The following is a 20,009-nucleotide window of genomic DNA, read 5'->3' as shown; positions in this document are numbered from 1 at the left end:
GATTGTACTTCTTGCTCAGTGGGGAGCATGTTTTCTCCTCTCCCTCTGCCCCTCCCCCCCACTCATGGTCTCTCGCTCTCTCTCTCTCAAATAAATAAAAAAAATTTTTAAAATTATGGTCAAAAAACTCCTCAAATTTGATGATCATTAATTGAGAAGAAGCTCAAGGAACACCAAGTAAAATAAAATCAGAGACACATGCCTAGATATGTCATAGTCAAAATGATGAAAAACAAAGAGAATCTTGAAAGCAGCAAAACAAACGGGACACCTTATATACAAGGGATCCTCAGTAACAATGTCAGTTGACTTCTAATCAGAAATCAATAAAGGTAGAAGGTTGTGTTATGACATATTCAGAATGCTGAAAGAAAAAAGTCAACAAAGAATTCTATAGCCAGAAACACTATCCTTCAAAAATGATATACAAAAAATGAGAGAGTTCATTGTTAGCACATCTGGCCCATAGTAAATTCTAAACATTATCTTTCAAGTAAAATGAAAGGACATTAGACAGTAACACAAGTCCACATAAAGAACTAACAAACACCAGTAAACATAACTTTGCAGACAATATAAATGTATTTTTATCTATATAACTTTTTCTTTTACTTTATTTTATTTTTTTAAAAGATTTACTTACTTGAGAGAGCACGGATGTGGGGGAAGGAGAGGTTGAGGGAGGGAGAAAGAGAATCTTAAGCAGACTCCCCACTGAGCATGCCATCTCACGACCCTCAGATCATGACCTAAGCTGAAATCCAGAGTTGGACCTTAACCAACTGAGCCACCTAGGCACCTTTCTTCTTATTTCAAAAGACAATTGCACGGGCAGCCCAGGTGGCTCAGCAGTTTGGTGCCGCCTTCAGCCGAGGGTGTGGTCCTAGAGACCTGGGATCAAGTCCCACATCAGGCTCCCTTCATGGAGCCTGCTTGTCCCTCTGCCTGTATCTGTGCCTCTCTCTCTCTCTCCCTTTCATGAATAAATGGATAAAATCTTTAAAAAAAAAAAAAGACAACTGCATAAAACAATAATCATAAAATTGTGTTAATGGCCTTATAAGGTATAAAAAGGTATAATTTGTTTTTGATTTCTTTAAAAAGATTTATTTATTTGAGAGAGAGAGAGTGTGCATGTACAATGCATGCAGAGGTGGGAGAAGGCAGGGGAAAGAGCAGATGGAGAGGGAGAAAGAAACTCAAGTAGATCCATGCTGATCACAGAGCGTGACCAGGGTCTGGATCTTATGACTCTGAGATCACTATCTGAGCCAAAACAGTCAGATGCTTAATCAACTGTACTATCTAGGTGCCCCTGTTTTTAATTTTTTTTTTTAAGATTTTATTTGTAAATAGTTGCTGTACCCAATGTGGGGCTTGAACTCACAACTCTGAGATCAAGAGTCACATGGTCTATTGAGCCCAACAGCACCCTTAAAAGGTATAATTTGTATGACAATAAGAGTATATAGGAGATCGAGGGAATGAAGCTATATTGGAGCAAAGACTTATATACTATTAAATTGTCATTAATCTGAAATACATAGTTTTATGTCAAGATGTTAATTGTAATCCCCAGGGAAAGAATTAAGATAAAAATAAACAAGTATTAAAAAGATAAAGGAATCAAATGGGATACTACAAAATATCTAACAAAAACAAAACAATAAAGGAAAAGGAAATTTTAAAAAGTGGTAAGACATAGAAAAAACAAATAGCAAAAAGGAGGACATCAAATCCTACCTTATCTGTCATTAAATTAAAAGTAATAAACCAAACACTCTAATCAAAAGGCAGAGATTGGCAGAAGGGAGTTTTCTTAAAGTGATACAAATAAATGCTATCTGCAGAAGACACACTTTATTTTTTATTTTTTTAAAGATTTTAATTATTTATTCATGACAGTCACACAGAGAGAGACAGAGAGGCAGAGACACAGGCAGAGGGAGAATCAGGCTCCATGTAGGGAGCCCGACGTGGGATTCGATCCCGGGTCTCCAGGATCGCGCCCCGGGCCAGAGGCAGGCGCCAAACCGCTGCGCCACCCAGGGATCCCAAGACACACTTTAAAGCCAAAGACACAAATAGGTTGAATGTAAAAGATGGAAAAAACATACTATGTAAACAGTACACAAAAGAGAGCTAGATTAGCTGTATTACTAACAGACAAAATAGACAAAAATTATTCTTAGAAGCAAACAAAGGTATTTTTTAATGATAAACTGTTAATTTATCAGTAAGACAGAAAAAACTTAAACATATATTCACTTAAAAGAATCTCAAAATACAAGAACCAAAATTTATAGAATTGAAGAAACAAAAAGATAATTCAAAAATAGAGACTTCAATACTGGATAGAACAACAAGGCAGAAGATCAACAAGGAAACATGATTTGAACAGACATCTTTAGAACACGGAGGTACCCAGTAATAGCAGAACATATATTCTTCTCAAGTGTACATGGAATATTCTCTAAGATTGACCATATGTGAGGTAACAAGAGAAATCTTAATAAATTTTAAAAGATGGGATCCCTGGGTGGCGCAGCGGTTTGGCGCCTGCCTTTGGCCCAGGGCGCGATCCTGGAGACCCGGGATCGAATCCCACGTCGGGCTCCCGGTGCATGGAGCCTGCTTCTCCCTCTGCCTGTGTCTCTGCCTCTCTCTCTCTCTCTCTCTCTCTGTGACTATCATAAATAAATAAAAATTAAAAAAAAAATAAAAAAAATAAATTTTAAAAGACTAGGATCATACAAAGTATCACTTCTGATCACAACAAAATGAAACTACAAATCACTAAGAAAAAAACTAGAAAATTCAAAAATATGTAAGAATTAAACAACAGACTCTTATAAAACTAATGAGTCAAAGAAATCATAAGGTAATTTAGAAAATACTTTAAGACAAATGAAAATAAATCACTCTATCGAAACTTGTGGGAGACGGTAAAAGCACTGCTCAGTTAGAAATGTAGAGCTGTGAATGCCTATGTTAGAAAAAAGAAAGATATCGGGGCAGCCCCGGTGGCTCGGCGATTTAGCGCCATCTTCCGCCCAGGGTGTGATCCTAGAGATCCGGGATCAAGTCCTACCTCGGGCTCCCTGCACGAAGCCTGCTTCTCCCTCTGCCTGTGCCTCTGCCTCTCTCTCTCAATCTCTCTCTCTCTCCGTATCTCTCATGAATAAATAAATTCTTAGAAAAAAAAGAAAAAAGAAAAAAAAAGGAAGATATCAAATCAGTAATCTAAATTTATACCTTATGGAACCAGGCACTGTACTACACCCGTACTGTGAAAACTATACAACTTTGATGAAAAAAAAACTGAAGACAACACAAAGAAATGGAAAGACATTCCATGTTTATGGACTGGATGAACAAATAATGTTAAATATCTATACTACCCAAAGCAATGTACAGATTAATGCAATCCTTGTTGAAATACCAAAAGCATTTTTCACAGAACTACAACAAAGAATTCTAAAATTTGTATGGACCCACAGAAGACTTGGAATAGCCAAAGAAATCTGGAAAAAGAAAAACAAAATGAGGTATCACAATTCCAGACTTCAAGTTATGTTACAAAACTATGGTAACCAAAACACTATGGTACTGGTGTAAATACAGACACATAGATCAATAGAACAGAATAGAAAACACAGAAATAACCCCACAATTACATGGTCAACTAATCTTCAACAAAAGAGGAAAGAAGATACAATGGAAAAAAAGTGTCTTTAATAAAGGGTGTTGGGATAACTGGACAGCTACTTGCAGATGAATGAAACTGGACAACTACTCACACCATATAGAAAAATAAACTCAAATGGATTAAAGATCTAAATGTGAGACCTGAAACAATAAAAATCTCAGAAGACAGCACAGGCAGTAATTTCTCTGACACTGGCCACAGTAACATTTTTCTAGATAGGTCTCCTGAGTCAAGGGAAATAAAAGTGAAAATAAACTATTGGAGCTACATCAAAATAAAAAGCTTCTGCAAAGAGAAGGAAACAACCAACAACCTAAAAGACAACCTACTGAATGGGAGAAGATATGTGCAAATGACCTATCTGATAAAGCATTAGTATTTAAAATATATAAAGAACTAACACCTCAACACCCAAAAATCAAATAATCCAATTTAAAAATGGGCAGAATAGGATCACAAACCTCACATCTGGGTGGCTCAGTGGTTGAGCATCTGCCTTTGGCTCAGGTCGTGATCCCGGAGTTTCGGGATCAAGTCCCACATCGGGCTCCTTGCATGAAGCCTGTTCCTCCCTCTGCCTGTGTCTCTGTCTCTGTGTGTCTCTCATGAATAAATAAATAAAATCTTAAAAAAAATAAAAATAAAAATGGGCAGAATACATGAATAGACATTTCTCTAAAGAAGACAGATAGCGGGCAGCTCAGTGGTTTAGTGTCGCCTTCAGTCCAGGGCCTGATCCTGGAGACCCAGGATTGAGTCCCATGTCGGGCTCCCTGCATGGAGCCTGCTTCTTCCTCTGCCTGTGTCTCTGCCTCTCTCTCTGTGTGTCTCTCATGAATAAATACATAAAATATTTAAAAGAAAAAAAAAAAAGACAGATGGCTTGGGATCCCTGGGTGGCTCAGCGGTTTAGAGCCTGTCTTTCGCCCAGGGTGTGATCCTGGAGTCCCAGGATCGAGTCACACATTGGGCTTCCTGTATGAAGTCTGCTTCTCCCTCTGTGTCTCTGCCTCTCTCATGAATAAATAAATAAAATCTTAAAAAAAAAAAGACAGATGGTCAACAGACTCATTAAAAGATGCTCAATACCATTCATCATTAGAGAAATGCAAATCAAAATTACAATGAGATATCACCTTGACCTGTCAGAATGGCTAAAATAAAAAATACAAAAAACAACTGCTGGTGAAGATGTGGAGAAAAAGGAATATTCGTGTACTGTTGGGAATCCAAACTGGTGCAGCCAGTGTGAAAAACACTATAGAAGTTTTTCAAAAAGTTAAAAATAGAACTACCTTATGACCCAGGAATTATACTACTGGTTATTTACCAAACATATATGCACTCCTATGATTACTGCAGCATTATTTACAATAGGCAAATTATGGAAGCAACCCAAGTGTCCATCAAAAGATTACTGGACAGGGATCCCTGGGTGGCGCAGCGGTTTAGCGCCTGTCTTTGGCCCAGGGCGCGATCCTGGAGACGTGGGATCGAATCCCACATCGGGCTCCCGGTGCATGGAGCCTGCTCCTCCCTCTGCCTGTGTCTCTGCCTCTCTCTCTCTCTCTGTGTGACTATCATAAATAAATAAAATATAAAAATTAAAAAAAAGAAGTTTTAAAAAAAAAAGATTACTGGACAAAGAATATCTGGTGTATATATACATACAATGGAATGTCATTCAGTCATAAAAAATGAAATCTTGCCATTTGCAACAACATGGATGTATCTAGAGAGTAAAATGCTGAGCGAAATAAGTCAGAGAAGGACAAATATCATACAATTTCACTCATTATGTGGAATTTAAGAAACAAAACAATTGATCAAAAGAAAAAAGAAAGAGACAAACCGAGAAACAGATTCTTAACTATAGAGAACAAACCGATGGTTAGCAGAGGGGAGTTGGGTGGGAGATAAGGGAAATCGGTGATGGAGCATAAGAGTACAATTATCCTGATGAGCACTGAGTAATGTACAGAATTGTTGAATCACTCTATTGAACACCTGAAGCTAACATAACATTGTATATACTATACTGGAACTAAAATAAAAAATACAAAATAAATATGTACCTTAAGGAACTAGAAAAGGAGGAGTGAATTAAAATTTTTCTAAAGCAAAAGGAAATAACAAATATTAAAATGAAAATAAAATAGAGAATAGAAAAACAATAGAGAAAATCAACAAATGGAAAAGTTGATTTCTTGAAAAGATTACCAAATTATAAACCCTTAGCTAGACTAAGAAAAGAGAGAAGACTCAAATTGCTAAAATCAGGAATGAAAAAGGAGACATTACCACTGACCTTACAGAAATAAAAGGATTATAAGAGAATACTAGGAACAACTACAACTGTAAGCCAACAAGTTAGAAAATCTAGGCAAAATGGGCAGATTCCTAGAAAGACACAAACTACCAAAACTGACTCAAGATGACATAGAAAATATGAATAGAGCTATAACAACCTCCGCTCCAATAAAAACCCAGGTTCAGGTGTCTTCACTGAATTCCAACAAACATTTCAAGAAGAGTTAATACCAATCTTTCATTAACTCTTCCAAAAAATAGAAGGAAACAATTCTCAACTCATTCTCTGAGGCCAGTATTATGAAAGCAAGATAGATGTAAATTTTAAGGAAAAGTCAGACAAATTAATTCAATCTGATTCAATTTGAATTCAGCAACAAAGAAAACATAATATATGCCACAGCCAAATGGGATTTATCCCAGGAATACAAAGTTCACTTAATATCTTAAAATTAATCAAAGCTATATACCATATTAATAGAATAATGAACAAGACCCACACAATTATCTTAACAGACTAAAAAAAATTATGTGACAACACAACAAACGAGAAATAGAAGTAAACTTCATTAACATGATAATGACCATCTATAAAAACACAAATCTAGCATCATACTTAATGGTGAATGGCCATATGCATTCTTCTTATGATCACAAACCTTACAAAATGTCTTCTCTCCTCACTTCCATTCAACACTGTACTACTATGAGTTTTAGCAAGAGATACTAGAGAAAGAAAACAAATAGAAGGTATCTAGATGGGAAAAGAAGTAAATTTCTATTTGGAAATGACAAAATCTCTATTTACAGATGATATTATCTTGCATACAGAAAACCCTAAAGAATCCACACACATGCAAGTGTAAAAAAAACCACAATCCCTTCTACAATGAAACTAGTTCAGCAAGGTTTAGGCCACACGATCAATATATGTAAGTCAACTATTTCTATACATTAGCAATGAACATTCCAAAAAAAAAAAAAAGGAAAAAATCCATTTAAAGTAGCAAAAAATACATTTAAAGAATAAAACACTTAGAAATAAATTTAACAAAAGATATTCAAGATACATAGAGAAAAAATGATAAAACATCACTGAAAGAAACTAAAGAATACCTAAATAAGACATTCTATATTCTTCGGATTAGAAAACTTAATATTAACACAGTAATTCTTCCCAAATTGATCAACAGTTTCAACACAAGCCCTATGAAAATTCTGCCTTTTTTTGTAGACACAGAAATGTTAAATATTACCATTAAAACATTGGTTCTACTCAAATCAAAATTAAACAAAACTAGGGGCACCTGGGAGCTCAGTCAGTTAAGGACCCAACTCTTGATCTCAGCTCAAGTCTTGATCTCAGGGTTGTGAGTTCAAGCCCATGCTAGGCATGGAGACTACTTAAAAAAAAAATTTAAACAAAACTGAGCTCAGTACTTATAAACAGGATGCAGAATTTAAGAAAGAGCCAGACAGAATTAATCTTCTGCCAAGGACTTTCTGTCAGAACAAAAATAAATCACATGAATTATTCATCATGTCAAAAATAATGGTACTTTCCTACAGTTCATGATTCAAAGTCTGAAACTATTATTTTCACCTTAAAATTTTAAGTCTAAACTGTCATATGTTAAAGGACAATTTTAAGAATGACTGGCTCAATATTAAATTTCAAAAAAACTATATAAAAATTATGTGTAAGACTGAGTCTCAGAATGTATTTTCTTATAAAAGCAAAAAGAAAAGCCCAGCTTTACACAAAATATTTTTGGAATAAAACCAACTTCCAAAGTGTAATTTTAAGAAACTTAAAAACATAATTCTTAAAAAAAAAAGCTGAACTTCAACATACTCTTTTTTTAAAAACCATAATTATCTACAAGAGAGGAGGCAAGAATATAAATGGGGGAAAAGATAGTTTCTTCAACAAATGGTGTTGGGAAAACTTGACAGCTCCATGCAAAAGAATAAAACTGGATCACTTTCTTATACCATACACAAAAAAAGTAACAATGAATTAGAGAGCTAAATGTAAGACCTGAAACCATAAAACACCTAAAAGAAATCATGTGCAGTAAACTCTTGGACATTGGCCTTAGCAACAGTTTTCCAAATATGTCTCCTCAGGCAAGGAAAACAAAAGCAAAAATAAACAACTGGAAACTTAAGCGCTTTTATACGATGGAAGAAACCATCAACAACACAAAAATGGGAGAAGGTATTTGCAAATGGTATAACTGATAAGGGGTTAATATCCAAAATATAAAAATGCACACAATGCAACAACAACAACAAAACAAATAATCCAATTGAAAAGTGGGCAGAGGACCTGAATATACATTTTTCCACAGAGGACATATGGATGGCCAACAGATAAATGAAGGGATGCTTATTGTTAATTATCAAAGAAATGCAAACCAAACCACAATGAGAAATTTACAGTTGTCAGACTGGCCAAAATAAAAAAAGAAAAGAAATATCAAGAATTGGCAAAGGTATGGAGAAAAGGGGACACTTGGGCACTGCCAAAGAGAATGCAAGCAGGTGCAGCTGCAATGGAAATCAGTATGGAGGTTCCTCAAAAAATTAAAAATAGAATTATCATATGACTTAGTAATTCCACTGCTGGCTATTTAACCAAAGAAAATGAAAATACTAATTCAAAAAGATATACACACTCCTGATTATTGCAGCATTATTTACAATAGCCAAGATATAGAAGCAACACACGTATCAATAGGTGAATGCATAAAGAAGACATATACTATATATACTACTCATCCAAAAAAAGGAAAAAAAATCTTGTCATTCATGGTAACATTGATGGATCTAGAGGGTATTATCCTAAATGAAATAAATGAAAGACAAATACCATATGATTTCACTTATATGTGAAATTTAAAAAATAAAACATGAATAAACAAAAAGCAAAATCAAACTTCATAACTGGTGGTTGCTAGGGAGGGAGGGGGATGAGTGAAATAGGTGAAGGGGATTAGGATGTAGAAACTTCTAATTATAAAATAAATAAGTCTTTTAATTATAAAATAAAGTAAGATAAAAAATATAGCATCGGGAGTATAGTCAATAATATTGTAATAACTTTTTTTTAAAGATTTTATTTATTTATTCATGAGAGACACACAGAGAGGCAGAGACACAGGCAGAGGGAGAAGCAGGCTCCATGCAGGGAGCCCGATGTGGGACTCAATTCCGGGACTCTAGGATCACACCGTGAGCCAAAGGCAGATGCTCAACCGCTGAGCCACCTAGGCGTCCCAATATTGTAATAACTACACTTACTGTGGTGAACACTGTAATGTATAGAGCTGTCCAATCACTATGCTATGCACCTAAAACTAATGTAACCTTGTATGTCAATTATATTTCAAAAATTTTTTAAACCACAATTCTAAAAGTTATTGTCAACACATGCAGAAGATTTGTTTAAGTCATTAATGGGAGATTAACTGCTTGACAAAGTTGGTTCAAGGGAGATTGAAAAACAGCTGTCTATTGATAGCAGAAAAAGGAATGCCAGAATAATACATGTCTAATATGACACTGAAAAGGCATACATTTATCTCTTGCCTTATTTCTAAGTTTTAGATATTTTTTCTTAACATAATTCATAAATTTCTTTTTTTTTTTTTTTTTAAAGATTTTATTTATTTTTTCATGATAGTCACAGAGAGAGAGAGAGGCAGAGACACAGGCAGAGGGAGAAGCAGGCTCCATGCACCGGGAGCCCGATGTGGGATTCGATCCCGGGTCTCCAGGATCGCGCCCTGGGCCAAAGGCAGGCGCCAAACCGCTGCGCCACCCAGGGATCCCAATTCATAAATTTCTAACTTTGATATTTTATGGACAAATCAGGTAGATACTATACTCACAAATAAAAAAGTAAGCTTAACAAATATAATGAAATAAAAATAGCTAAACTAATTTTAACACATCTTAGGAATGTTTCCACTCACACTGATGCATTCTTGGTATTTTTAATGGTATTGAGACTTACAATGCAAAGCAAAAATCAGAGGATGTGATATTGGATACTTTATCAATTAGAAATTATGCTGTGACTATCTGCCACATTAGGCTTGTCACCACCGAGAGAAATGAAATCTGCCAAACTGATGGTACCACCCTGGGGTTACTACAGCTATTTAGCATGATGGTATTCACTGTGAACCTGCAATCAACTAGGAACATTAAGAACCAGGGTCAGTGTAAGTGGCCCTTCTCGTTCCCCTTACATACATGTTAAGTATTACCTTTACCAGTTCTGGTTCTTCTGCCTGAAGGTGAAAATCTTCTTCTGGCTGGGAATCTTCAGGATTCTGAGGGGATACAGGATAAGATCATTCAGTGACAGGCTGCCCATGATTTATAGCAGAGCCTCATCAAGCAACATCAGTCCACCGTGGATATGGCATATATGAAATAACCTCTTTTATTGTTTTACTTAGGGCTGAATTAAGGTCTCATAATATCTAATTCTAATCTTTGACCTTGTTTTTTAAAAAATATTTTATTTATTCATTCATGAGAGACACACAGAGAGAGGCAGAGACACAGGCAGAGGGAGAAGCAGGCTCCAAGCAGAGAGCCCGATGTGGGACTTGATCCTAGGACCTGGGATCACACCCGGAGCCAAAGGCAGATGCTCAACCACTGAGCCACCCAGGTGTCTCTTATGCTATCCTTCCATTAGTATTTAACAATTTTAGGTTTTGTGTGTGCCATTTTAAAAACTATGGGTAATACAACTATTAAAAGCTCATTGAGAAAAAAATGCTACCTTAGTTCTCCCAAGTTCTTATCTAAAAATTACAAATATTCAGCTTCCAGAAAATGTGGTAATTAGGGATGAGTTTGACCATGTCAATACTAGACAAACACTTTGGATCTACTGATCAAGTGCAACATTTTGGTTCTTATTTTTTCTCTCTCTCTCTCTTTTTTATTAAAGTAGGCTCCATACCCAGCATGGACCCCAACGTGGGGCCCAAACCCAAGACCCTGAGATCAATATTTGAGCTGAGATCAAGAGTTGGATGCTCAACTGAATGAGCCAGCCAGGCGCCCTGTATTTATCTTTCAAGTGTATGTTTTAAGGACTATTTACATTGTACATCCCAACTAGAAAGAGTAGAAGATCACAACTGCAGGTTACTGCAGATTATTATTAGAACAAATGATATTTGTTGCTATCATCATTCTTTGGAATCTCCTATTTCAGAAAATCACTGCTAAAATACAGCTTTTATCATGTTAACACCTATCTCAAACACATTCACACACACACACACACACACACATACACACGTATACTTAAATGTCTTCAGGAAAACATTAAACATTAAAAGATTTAGCTTAAATATCCCAGTCCTGTCTTTCATAACTTTCCAACTGGAATCCCTAGCTTACCCCACTGTTCTCTGCCCCAGAACCTTGCCCTTGAACTCCTTTCTCACCTGAAGCACCCTCATAAATACTTTATGACAATTTAAATCCCACTTGTAACTGGATACCACCTTAAGTCCAACTGTCTCATGGGCTTTCTGTCTTTTTTTTTTTTTTTAAAGATTTTATTTATTCATCACAGAGAGAGACACACACACAGGCAGAGGGAGAAGCAGGCTCCATGCAGGGAGCCTGATGTGGGACTCAATCCCGGGTCTCCAGGATCACACCCTTGCTGAAGGCAGCGCTAAACCACTGGGCCACCGGGGCTCCCTCCTCATGGACTTTCTGTGACAAATTTTGCCCATACTCATGTCCTATTTCTTTTCTTCCATAGCACTTTATCATATGGCTAAGTAACTATCATTCACCTAAATAAATTATGTAACTCTTTCTTTTGTATATGCTTTACCTCAATAAGACTAAGCTCCCTACATCCAAGCACTGTGACTTAAACATCTTTCTCTCCATGTCATCTATTAAGTTTGGTCACTTCTTAATGGGTAGTAAAGAGATCACTGAGAGTGGGCACAAGGGGAAGGGTCCCTCTTAATTAAAGAGGGTGTGTGGTGGGTGAGTCTATGTGCATATGTATATATTTTTCCCGAAATTTCCTACACAAAATTTCCAATTTAAAATATTCCATTCTTCTACCCCATAAATAACTGAAATTTCCGGGATTTAACATCAAAAGTAAATGTCCTAGGGATCCCTGGGTGGCGCAGCGGTTTGGCGCCTGCCTTTGGCCCAGGGCTCGATCCTGGAGACCCAGGATCAAATCCCACGTCAGGCTCCCGGTGCATGGAGCCTGCTTCTCCCTCTGCCTGTGTCTCTGCCTCTCTCTCTCTCACTGTGTGCCTATCATAAATAAATAAAAATTAAAAAAAAAAAAGTAAATGTCCTAGACTGCCTATTTATCAAAAATAGCAAAAGTATTTTTTGAAAGATTATGTGTCTTGATATTTGGTTCAACATGTATAATGAATCTTCTTATAGATTACAAGCTTTACTATGATGAGCCCAATTTTCAAGGGTGAAACAATTTGATTCAGATACCAGAAGGGATGTGGGTAAGATATGGAAGTCACAGACTTCAGGAAAAATGGACATGCTCTTAAAACAAGAGGCAGGTGAGGACCAGAGGAAACCCCAACTTACCAGAGGTCCAACTGTAAAAACCATAGCAGCCATAGTCTCTTCCTCTGTGTTCCCCTCTCTGGCAAGAGTGGAGTCCTACAAAGGCATTCTGAGAAAGAGAAATAAGCTGTGAAAATCAATCCTGCCTTGGAAATCTCAGCCTTATCTAGTTGCAATCCTGACATTACAAGTAAGTATGACTTCCCTAAAGAATACAAGATTAAACTCCAAGATCAGTGAGGAAAAAGACATCTTTGTTCCTGGAAATTTTGGCTTTTTAATTAAGTGTGGTCACAGCTAGCAGGCCAGACATTGTATAAGGAGCTTTTAATTTGAACTTCACATTAATCCAATGGAAATTATATTCTCATTCCACTGATCAGGAAAATGAGGCTTAGAAAAATTACACTATTAGCCAAGGCCAGGTATGACGCCAAATCGGTCTAATTCCAATGCCCACAACTTTTCCATTAAATCAACTTGCTGTGTGATGTGAAAGAAAATAATTCAATCTTTCTTTGCCACAATCACCTACTCATCTAAAAATGAAACATTCTAAGAACCTCTTTTCCTGTCTTTCATTGATGATCAATTTGTAACATTTTCAGAGATTTCAGCTTCATGTAAAGAGAACACCACAACTCTCAGAAGAAGCCCTGACATGCCTCCCTCAGTCTCATATTCAAATAGATCTATCTACTCATTCTATATCAGGCAAATCCAAAGAAAAAGGAAGCAGGGGAAAAAAAAGTGCTAAGTTTGGTTACAAAATAAGACTGTTATGTTTGTAAATAAGTGCATAATCGCAGAATGATGCTATAAGACACATAAAAGGGCAGTGGAGCAGTAAGAATTAAGCTTCCCAGATTTTGAGAAATTCTTTTTAATGACAGTTTCCTAGGAAGTCTGACACTCTCACCATGCAGTAGGGCTTTTGGGGCCCAAAAGAATCTATGCAAGGTTATGCTGAATCTGTCTCTGCCTTACATAGATAATTTACATCTATTAGGAATTCACATCCAAGAGCTTTGTATTCAAAAGTGTAGTCTGAAAAACAGCAGTACAAACATTACTGGAGAACTTGTGAAAAATGCAAAATCTGAGGTACAAACTACAGAACCTATTGAATCAAAATCAGCTTTTTAATAAGATCCCCCTAGCTGATTCATATGAACATATTAAAGTTTAAGACAATATGGATCTAAAAAAGATCATGCCAACAAATGGGCATCCTAGAGAAATGAGTAAATTCCTAAAACATACAAACTACCAAGATTGAATCATGAAGAAAGAGAATATTTGACAGACTGGTTACTAGTAAGGAGATTGAATCAATAATTAATAATAATAATAATAATAATAATAATAAATCCATCAAAAAACAAAGTCCTGGACTAGGTAGCTTCATTGGTGAATTCTATCAAACATTTGAGAAGAATTAATACCAATCCTTCTCAAACTCTTCTAAAAATCATAGAGAAGGAACACTTCCAAACTCATTTTACAATGCCACCATCTTAATACCAAAACCAGGCGAGGACACCACAAGAAAAAAAAATTAGAAGTCAATGTTGAACATAGATGCAAAATTCCTCAACAAAATATTAGCAAACCGAATTCAACAATATATGAAAGGATCATATACAATAATCAAGGTGGGATTTATTACAAGGATGCGAAAATGATTCAGTATCTGCTAGCCAACCAATGTGATATGCCATGTTAACAAAATGAAGAATAGGGGTGCCTGGGTGGCTCAGTTAAGTGTCTGCCTTTGGCTCAGGTCATGATCCCAGAGTCCTGGGATTGAGCCTCATATTGGGTTTCTTGCTCAGCAGGGAGTCTGCTTCTCCTTTTGCTCCTCACCCCCCTCATGTTCTCTTTATTGCTTTCTCTCTCTCAAATAAATAAAATATTTTAAAAAATGAAGAATAAAAATCCTATGATCATCTCACAAGATGCAAAAAAAAAAAGCATCTGGCAAAATTCAGTATCCTTTCATGATGAAAACTCTCAACAAAGCCATGTATACTCAATGGTGAAATGATAATTTTTTTTTTCTGAGATCAAGAACAGAATAAGACAAGGATGCCCATTCTTATCATTATATAGAGTATAATATTAGAGGTCTTAGCCAGAACAATTAGGCAAGAAAAAAATAAAATAAAAGGCATCCAAATTGGAAAAGAACTGTTACTATTTGCAGATGACATAATATTATATATAGAAACTCCTAAAGACTCTGCCAAAAAAACTATTAGAATAAACAAATTCAATAAAGTTGCAGGATACAGAGTCAACTTATAAAAATAAGTTGTTTCTATACACTAATAATTAACTGTAAGAAAGAGAAATTAAGAAAATAATCTCATTTACAATTGCATCATGAATAAAAAAAAAGAATAAAATACCTAGGGATAAATTTAACCAAGGAGGTGAAAGACCTGTACATTGAAACCAAAAGACATTAAATGGAAAGATATTCTGTGATCATGGATTGGAAGAATTAGAATTGTTAAAATGTCCATACTACCCAAAGCAATTTACAAATTTAATACAATCCCTATAAAGTACCAACAACATTTTTTACAAAACTAAAACAAATCATACTAAAATTTCTTGAAAGTTTCCTTAAAAAATTAAAAATATTACTATATTTTCCAGCAATTCTTCTGGCATTTATCTGAAGGAAACAAAAAAAAATGAATTAAAAAAGATATCCACAGCTATATGTTCACAGTAGCATTAATTATAATAGCCAAGGAATTGAAGTGTTTGTTGACAGATGAATGGATAATGTGATACACACAGGATTATTATTCAGCCACAAAACAGAAGGAAATCTTGACATTTGTGAAAACATGAATGGACCAAGAAGGCATTATGTTAGGTCAAACCAGTGAAACATCTGTAGATAAGTATCATCTTACTGTTATATGGAATCTTAAAAAAAAAAAAAAGCCACCCTACCCCTGAAACTTGAACTCCTAGATACAGAGAAAAGATGGTTAGAGATGGTTGCCAGAGGCAAGGTTGACCAGTGGGCAAGATGGGCAATTGTGGTCAAAAGCTATAAATTTCCAGTTATAAAATAAGTAAGTCCTGGAGATGTAATGTACAGAACAGTGACTATAGTTAACAATACTGTATTATATAAGTTAATAAGAATGAAACCTAAAAGTTTTCATCACAAGAGAAAAATTTGTAACTATGTGTGGTGATATCCATGTTAACTAGATTTTCAATGATCACTTTGCAATATATACATATATTGAACCATGTTGTATACCCGAAACTTATGTGTTAATCATATTTCAATTAAAAATGAAATAATAAGTATCTTTGTGGATAAAAAAAATAAAGCTAGCTCTCACTACAAACACACAAAAATAAGTCATCATGCCAATGGGTTGCCTAGGTGGCTCAGTTGGTTGAGTGTCTAACTCTTGGTTTTGGCTCAGGTCATGATCTCAGGGTCCTGGGATTGAGCCCCATGTGGGGTTCTGTGCTCAGAGGGGAGTATGCTTGTTGTTCTCTCTCTCCCTCTCTGCCCCTCTCCCTGTTCTCACATACTCTCTCTTTCTAAAATAAAATAAATAAAATCTTAAAAAAAAAAGAAGGAAAAACTGGATTCATGACATTCTCTAACCAACCATGATGTAGTAGAATTATAAATGTATGTCTGGAGAGGGAAAAAACCCAATCACCAGGGAATTAAAACAGACCCTCCTGAGAACTTATTAAGTCAAAGAGAGAACTTAAATTGCCAATAAATTAGAAAATGGGAGAATTATAGATGAAAAATTCATGGGTCAATGCCAAAACTTTAAAAAGATAAAATTTATATCTCTAAATATATTCAACAAACATTTTTAAAAGAATAAAAATTTTAAATATTCAAGTAAGAAAAATAATTAACAAGCAAACCATAAATTGGAAATAATAAAGAAACTAATAAATAAGAAAACAGTTGACAAAAGCAGGAGCTGATTCTCTAAATAATGAAATATATAAGCTACCAGCCAAAGAAGAAAAAACAGAATAAACCAAAATTAGAAACAAGAAAGGGGCTATAACATATAAATCATCTTAAAACTGTATGCCAATAAAAATAAAATTTCCCAAAGAACAATTTTTGCTTAAAAATTTCCTAAGACTGACTCAAGCAGTAGGAAACATAAGTAGGCCAATGTAGCAAATTGCCTTCCAATAGCCAGTCTCCTCTTCCACTTGACAAAGGCTTGAAATCTCAGCCAGACATAAGGTCACCCAGCTAGAGACATTTCCCAGCCACCATGCAGGCAGGTATGCCCATGTGACCAAATTATAGTGAAAGGGATTTGAGTAAGAGAGGTAATGTTACATCTTTACAAGGGAGCTGCCTGGCTTCCAGATCTTCATTTCCCCTTCCAAAGGCCTGGAATGCAAGGAGACTAGAGTGAGCCAGCTTCTGCCATAGTAAAGACAACACCCCCAGCAGGTGGTGAAGCAAAAATGTGAATGGACCCTGGGTTTCTAGATGACCTAATAGATGAAAGTCGCCTACCCTTATCACTGCTCACAACCTAACAACTCAGACTTTTATATGAGAAAGAAATGTCTTTCTTGTTCAAATGACATGGACTCTACTAAATCTGAAAAGTTGAATTCCCAATTAGTAGAATGAAAGGTCATGCAAGAAAAATGTGAAGTTCTCAGGTAAGGAGGGGTGAGTAAGGATTAGTTAAATCAAGAAAACATGTGATTATCAGGGTGCCTGGATGGCTCAGTAGGCTAAGCATCCAACTCTTGGTTTCAGCTCAGGTTGTGATCTTAGGGTCATGAGAGCAAGTCCCTGAGTAGGGCTCTGCACTCAGGACAGAGTCTGGTTCAGATTTTCTCTCCCTCACCCCACTCTTGCTCGTACCTGTTCGTGTGTGCTCTAACAAATAAAATCTTAAAAAAAGAAAAACATGATTATCTTAAGACTGTAATGTAGACCATTTTTAGGTAACCAACTTGAACAATGGAAACCTGAGTGAGATATAAGGGCCCACAGTGACCATGGGGCTGACTTCCGACAGGCCCAATAGCCCACTTCAAAAAATCCATAAATAATGGCTGATGAATGGGGTACTTACACCTGGATACAGGTACCAGTAAAGGAACATTCCATACATTCCCATCCCCCCTCACATTCCCCATTAACTATTACCCCCCCCCCCCGGGGGGGCAGACAGTCTCCCCTTTGCTGTCCTGCCTGCCCAGGCTCCTTTGCAATGCATTCAGTAAACTTCTATCTCCTTCGTTCCACCTTGGATGAATTCTTTCATGGCCCTCACAGCTGGCCTCCACCTGATCAGGTCACCCCACATTTGGTGGCTCCCCCTATCCCCCTATCAGGAGACCCTCACATGTAATTTGTTCCATGACCCTGGGGTTTCACTATGCACAATGAAAAGATTTTTTTGGTGAGAAAGAAATAAGAAGTTGAAGGAGGAAAACATGGTGTACTGCGAAGAGAAGACTTGAATAAAGAATGAAAAATCTGAGAGGATTCTTATACCGAAGTCTCAAGAGTTACTAATAACCAGTGTTTCTTTCTTTCTTTCTTTCTTTCTTTCTTTCTTTCTTTTCTTTCTTTCTTTCTTTCTTTCTTTCTTTCTTTCTTTCTTTCTTCTCTCTCTTTCTTCTCTCTCTTTCTTTCTTTCTTTCTTTCTTTCTTTCTTTCTTTCTTTCTTTCTTTCTTTCTTTCTTTCTTTTTTACCAGTGTTTCTCTACATTGTTTTAGGTCATGAATTCCTTTGCAGATCTAATGAAAATGACTCTTCTACCAGAAAACTTCTAAATATAATTAGAAAACTCCTGTATCTTAATTATATTTGAGGATGCAAAAAGCTCACTAAGCATGCTTTTTAAAATTTTTATTTTATTGTTATTTTTTTTTTTAGAGAGAGGGAGAGAGTATGCTAGAGTGGGGGGGGGGGGTGGAGACCGAGGGGCAGAGGGAGAGAGAGAATTTAAGTAGGCTAGGAGCCCAAGCATAGAGCCAATACCAGGCTTGATCTCACGAGCCTGAGATCATGACCTGAGCCAAAATCAAGACTCAGACACTTAACCAACTGAGCCTTCCAGGTGCCCCTAGGCATGCTTTTAGAAAAGAAAATACTTTGGGGACGCCTGGGTGGCTCAGCGGTTGAGCCTTTGCCTTCCGCTCAGGGTGTGATCCTGGAGTCCCGGGATCGAGTCCCACATCAAGTCCCACATCGGGCTCCCTGTGTGGAGCCTGCTTCTTCCTCTGTGTGTGTGTCTGCCTCTGTGTGTGTGTGTCTCTCATGAATACAAAAATAAAAAAAATTAAAAAAAAAAGGAAATCCTTTGTCAACATTGTCAACAAGTACCTAAAGTTTTTACCTTGAGAAATATTGTTCTAAAGCTACCTCCCAAACCCCACATTAAAGAGTCTTCCTTTGACATGTGAAAATACAATTGAAATGTTTCACCAAGGCGATTCTAGAGCCCGGGCAAAGCTGGCCCTATTACTAGTTCCCTTAGCTGAGTTTCTGCTTCAAGCCTGGTATTTCCTTTTTTTCTTTTTTAAAGATTTTATTTCATTCATTCATGAGAGACACAGAGAGAGAGAGGCAGAGACACAGGCAGAGAGAGAAGCAGGCTCCATGCAGGGAGCCCGATGTGGGACTCGATCCCGGAACTCCAGGATCACGCCCTGAGCTGAAGGCAAATGCTCAACCACTGACCCACTCAGGTGTCCCAAGCCTGGTACTTCTTAAACCACTCTTTGCTTCAGTTTAGAAACATCTGTGAGGCACTTGGGTGGCTCAGTAGGTTCAGCATCTGCCTTTAGTTCAGTTGGTGATCCCAGGGTCCTGGGATCCAGCCCCATGTCTGCCTCTTCCTCTCCCCCTGCTTATGCTCTCTCTCAAATAAATAGATAAAATCTTAAAAAAAAAAAAAAAAGAAAGAAAGAAACAACACTTGTGGCAAATTCCAACACAGTTTAAAACAGTAATTGAAACTTCTGGGGAGCCTGTGTGGCTCAGTCCATTAAGTATGTGACTCTTGATTTTGGCTCAGGTCAATGGTCTCAGGGTCATGAGACTATACTTCGTGGGGAGTCCGCTTGAGGTTCTCTCTTCCTCTCTCTCTGTGTTCCTTACCCCATTCCATGGTTCCTCCCCCACTCTCCCTCTCTCTTAAAAAAAAAAAAAAAAAAAAAAACCCAAAAAACAAAAGGAAGAAAAACAAACTATTCTAACAAACAGTAACAATGACTGCACATCAACACCTGTAGATCTTAACTTTGGGAGTTACAGATCTATTTCAGAATTTGACCTTGTCCACAGAATAATGCACATGTATATGATGTTGCATAGTATTTCAGGGA

General features: G+C 36.6%; 1 protein-coding gene across 5 annotated transcripts in view; it reads right to left on the bottom strand.

The window, feature by feature from the left end:
- Window positions 1–20,009, bottom strand: part of ZNF624 (zinc finger protein 624) — a 40,585-nt gene that overhangs the window by 18,584 nt on the left and 1,992 nt on the right. For 3 of the 5 annotated variants that reach the window (XR_004815698.1, XR_004815699.1, XM_025428277.2), the window contains exons 2-3: window positions 12,647–12,734; window positions 10,297–10,362 (exon numbers count right to left, since the gene is read on the bottom strand). Coding sequence is in view for 1 of the 5 variants with exons in the window: in XM_025428277.2 (XP_025284062.1) it covers window positions 10,297–10,362; window positions 12,647–12,679 (99 nt within the window). In the remaining 4 variants the exon portion in view is untranslated. Of the gene's footprint in view, window positions 1–10,282; window positions 10,363–12,646; window positions 12,735–20,009 lie in introns of those variants that run through there. The other 2 variants (XM_025428279.3, XM_025428278.2) reach the window with 2 other exon arrangements.

Source organism: Canis lupus, chromosome 5 (assembly GCF_003254725.2).
Source record: "Canis lupus dingo isolate Sandy chromosome 5, ASM325472v2, whole genome shotgun sequence".
NCBI classification, from domain to species: Eukaryota; Metazoa; Chordata; class Mammalia; order Carnivora; family Canidae; genus Canis; species Canis lupus.
This window is presented reverse-complemented; position numbering and strand designations above follow the sequence as displayed.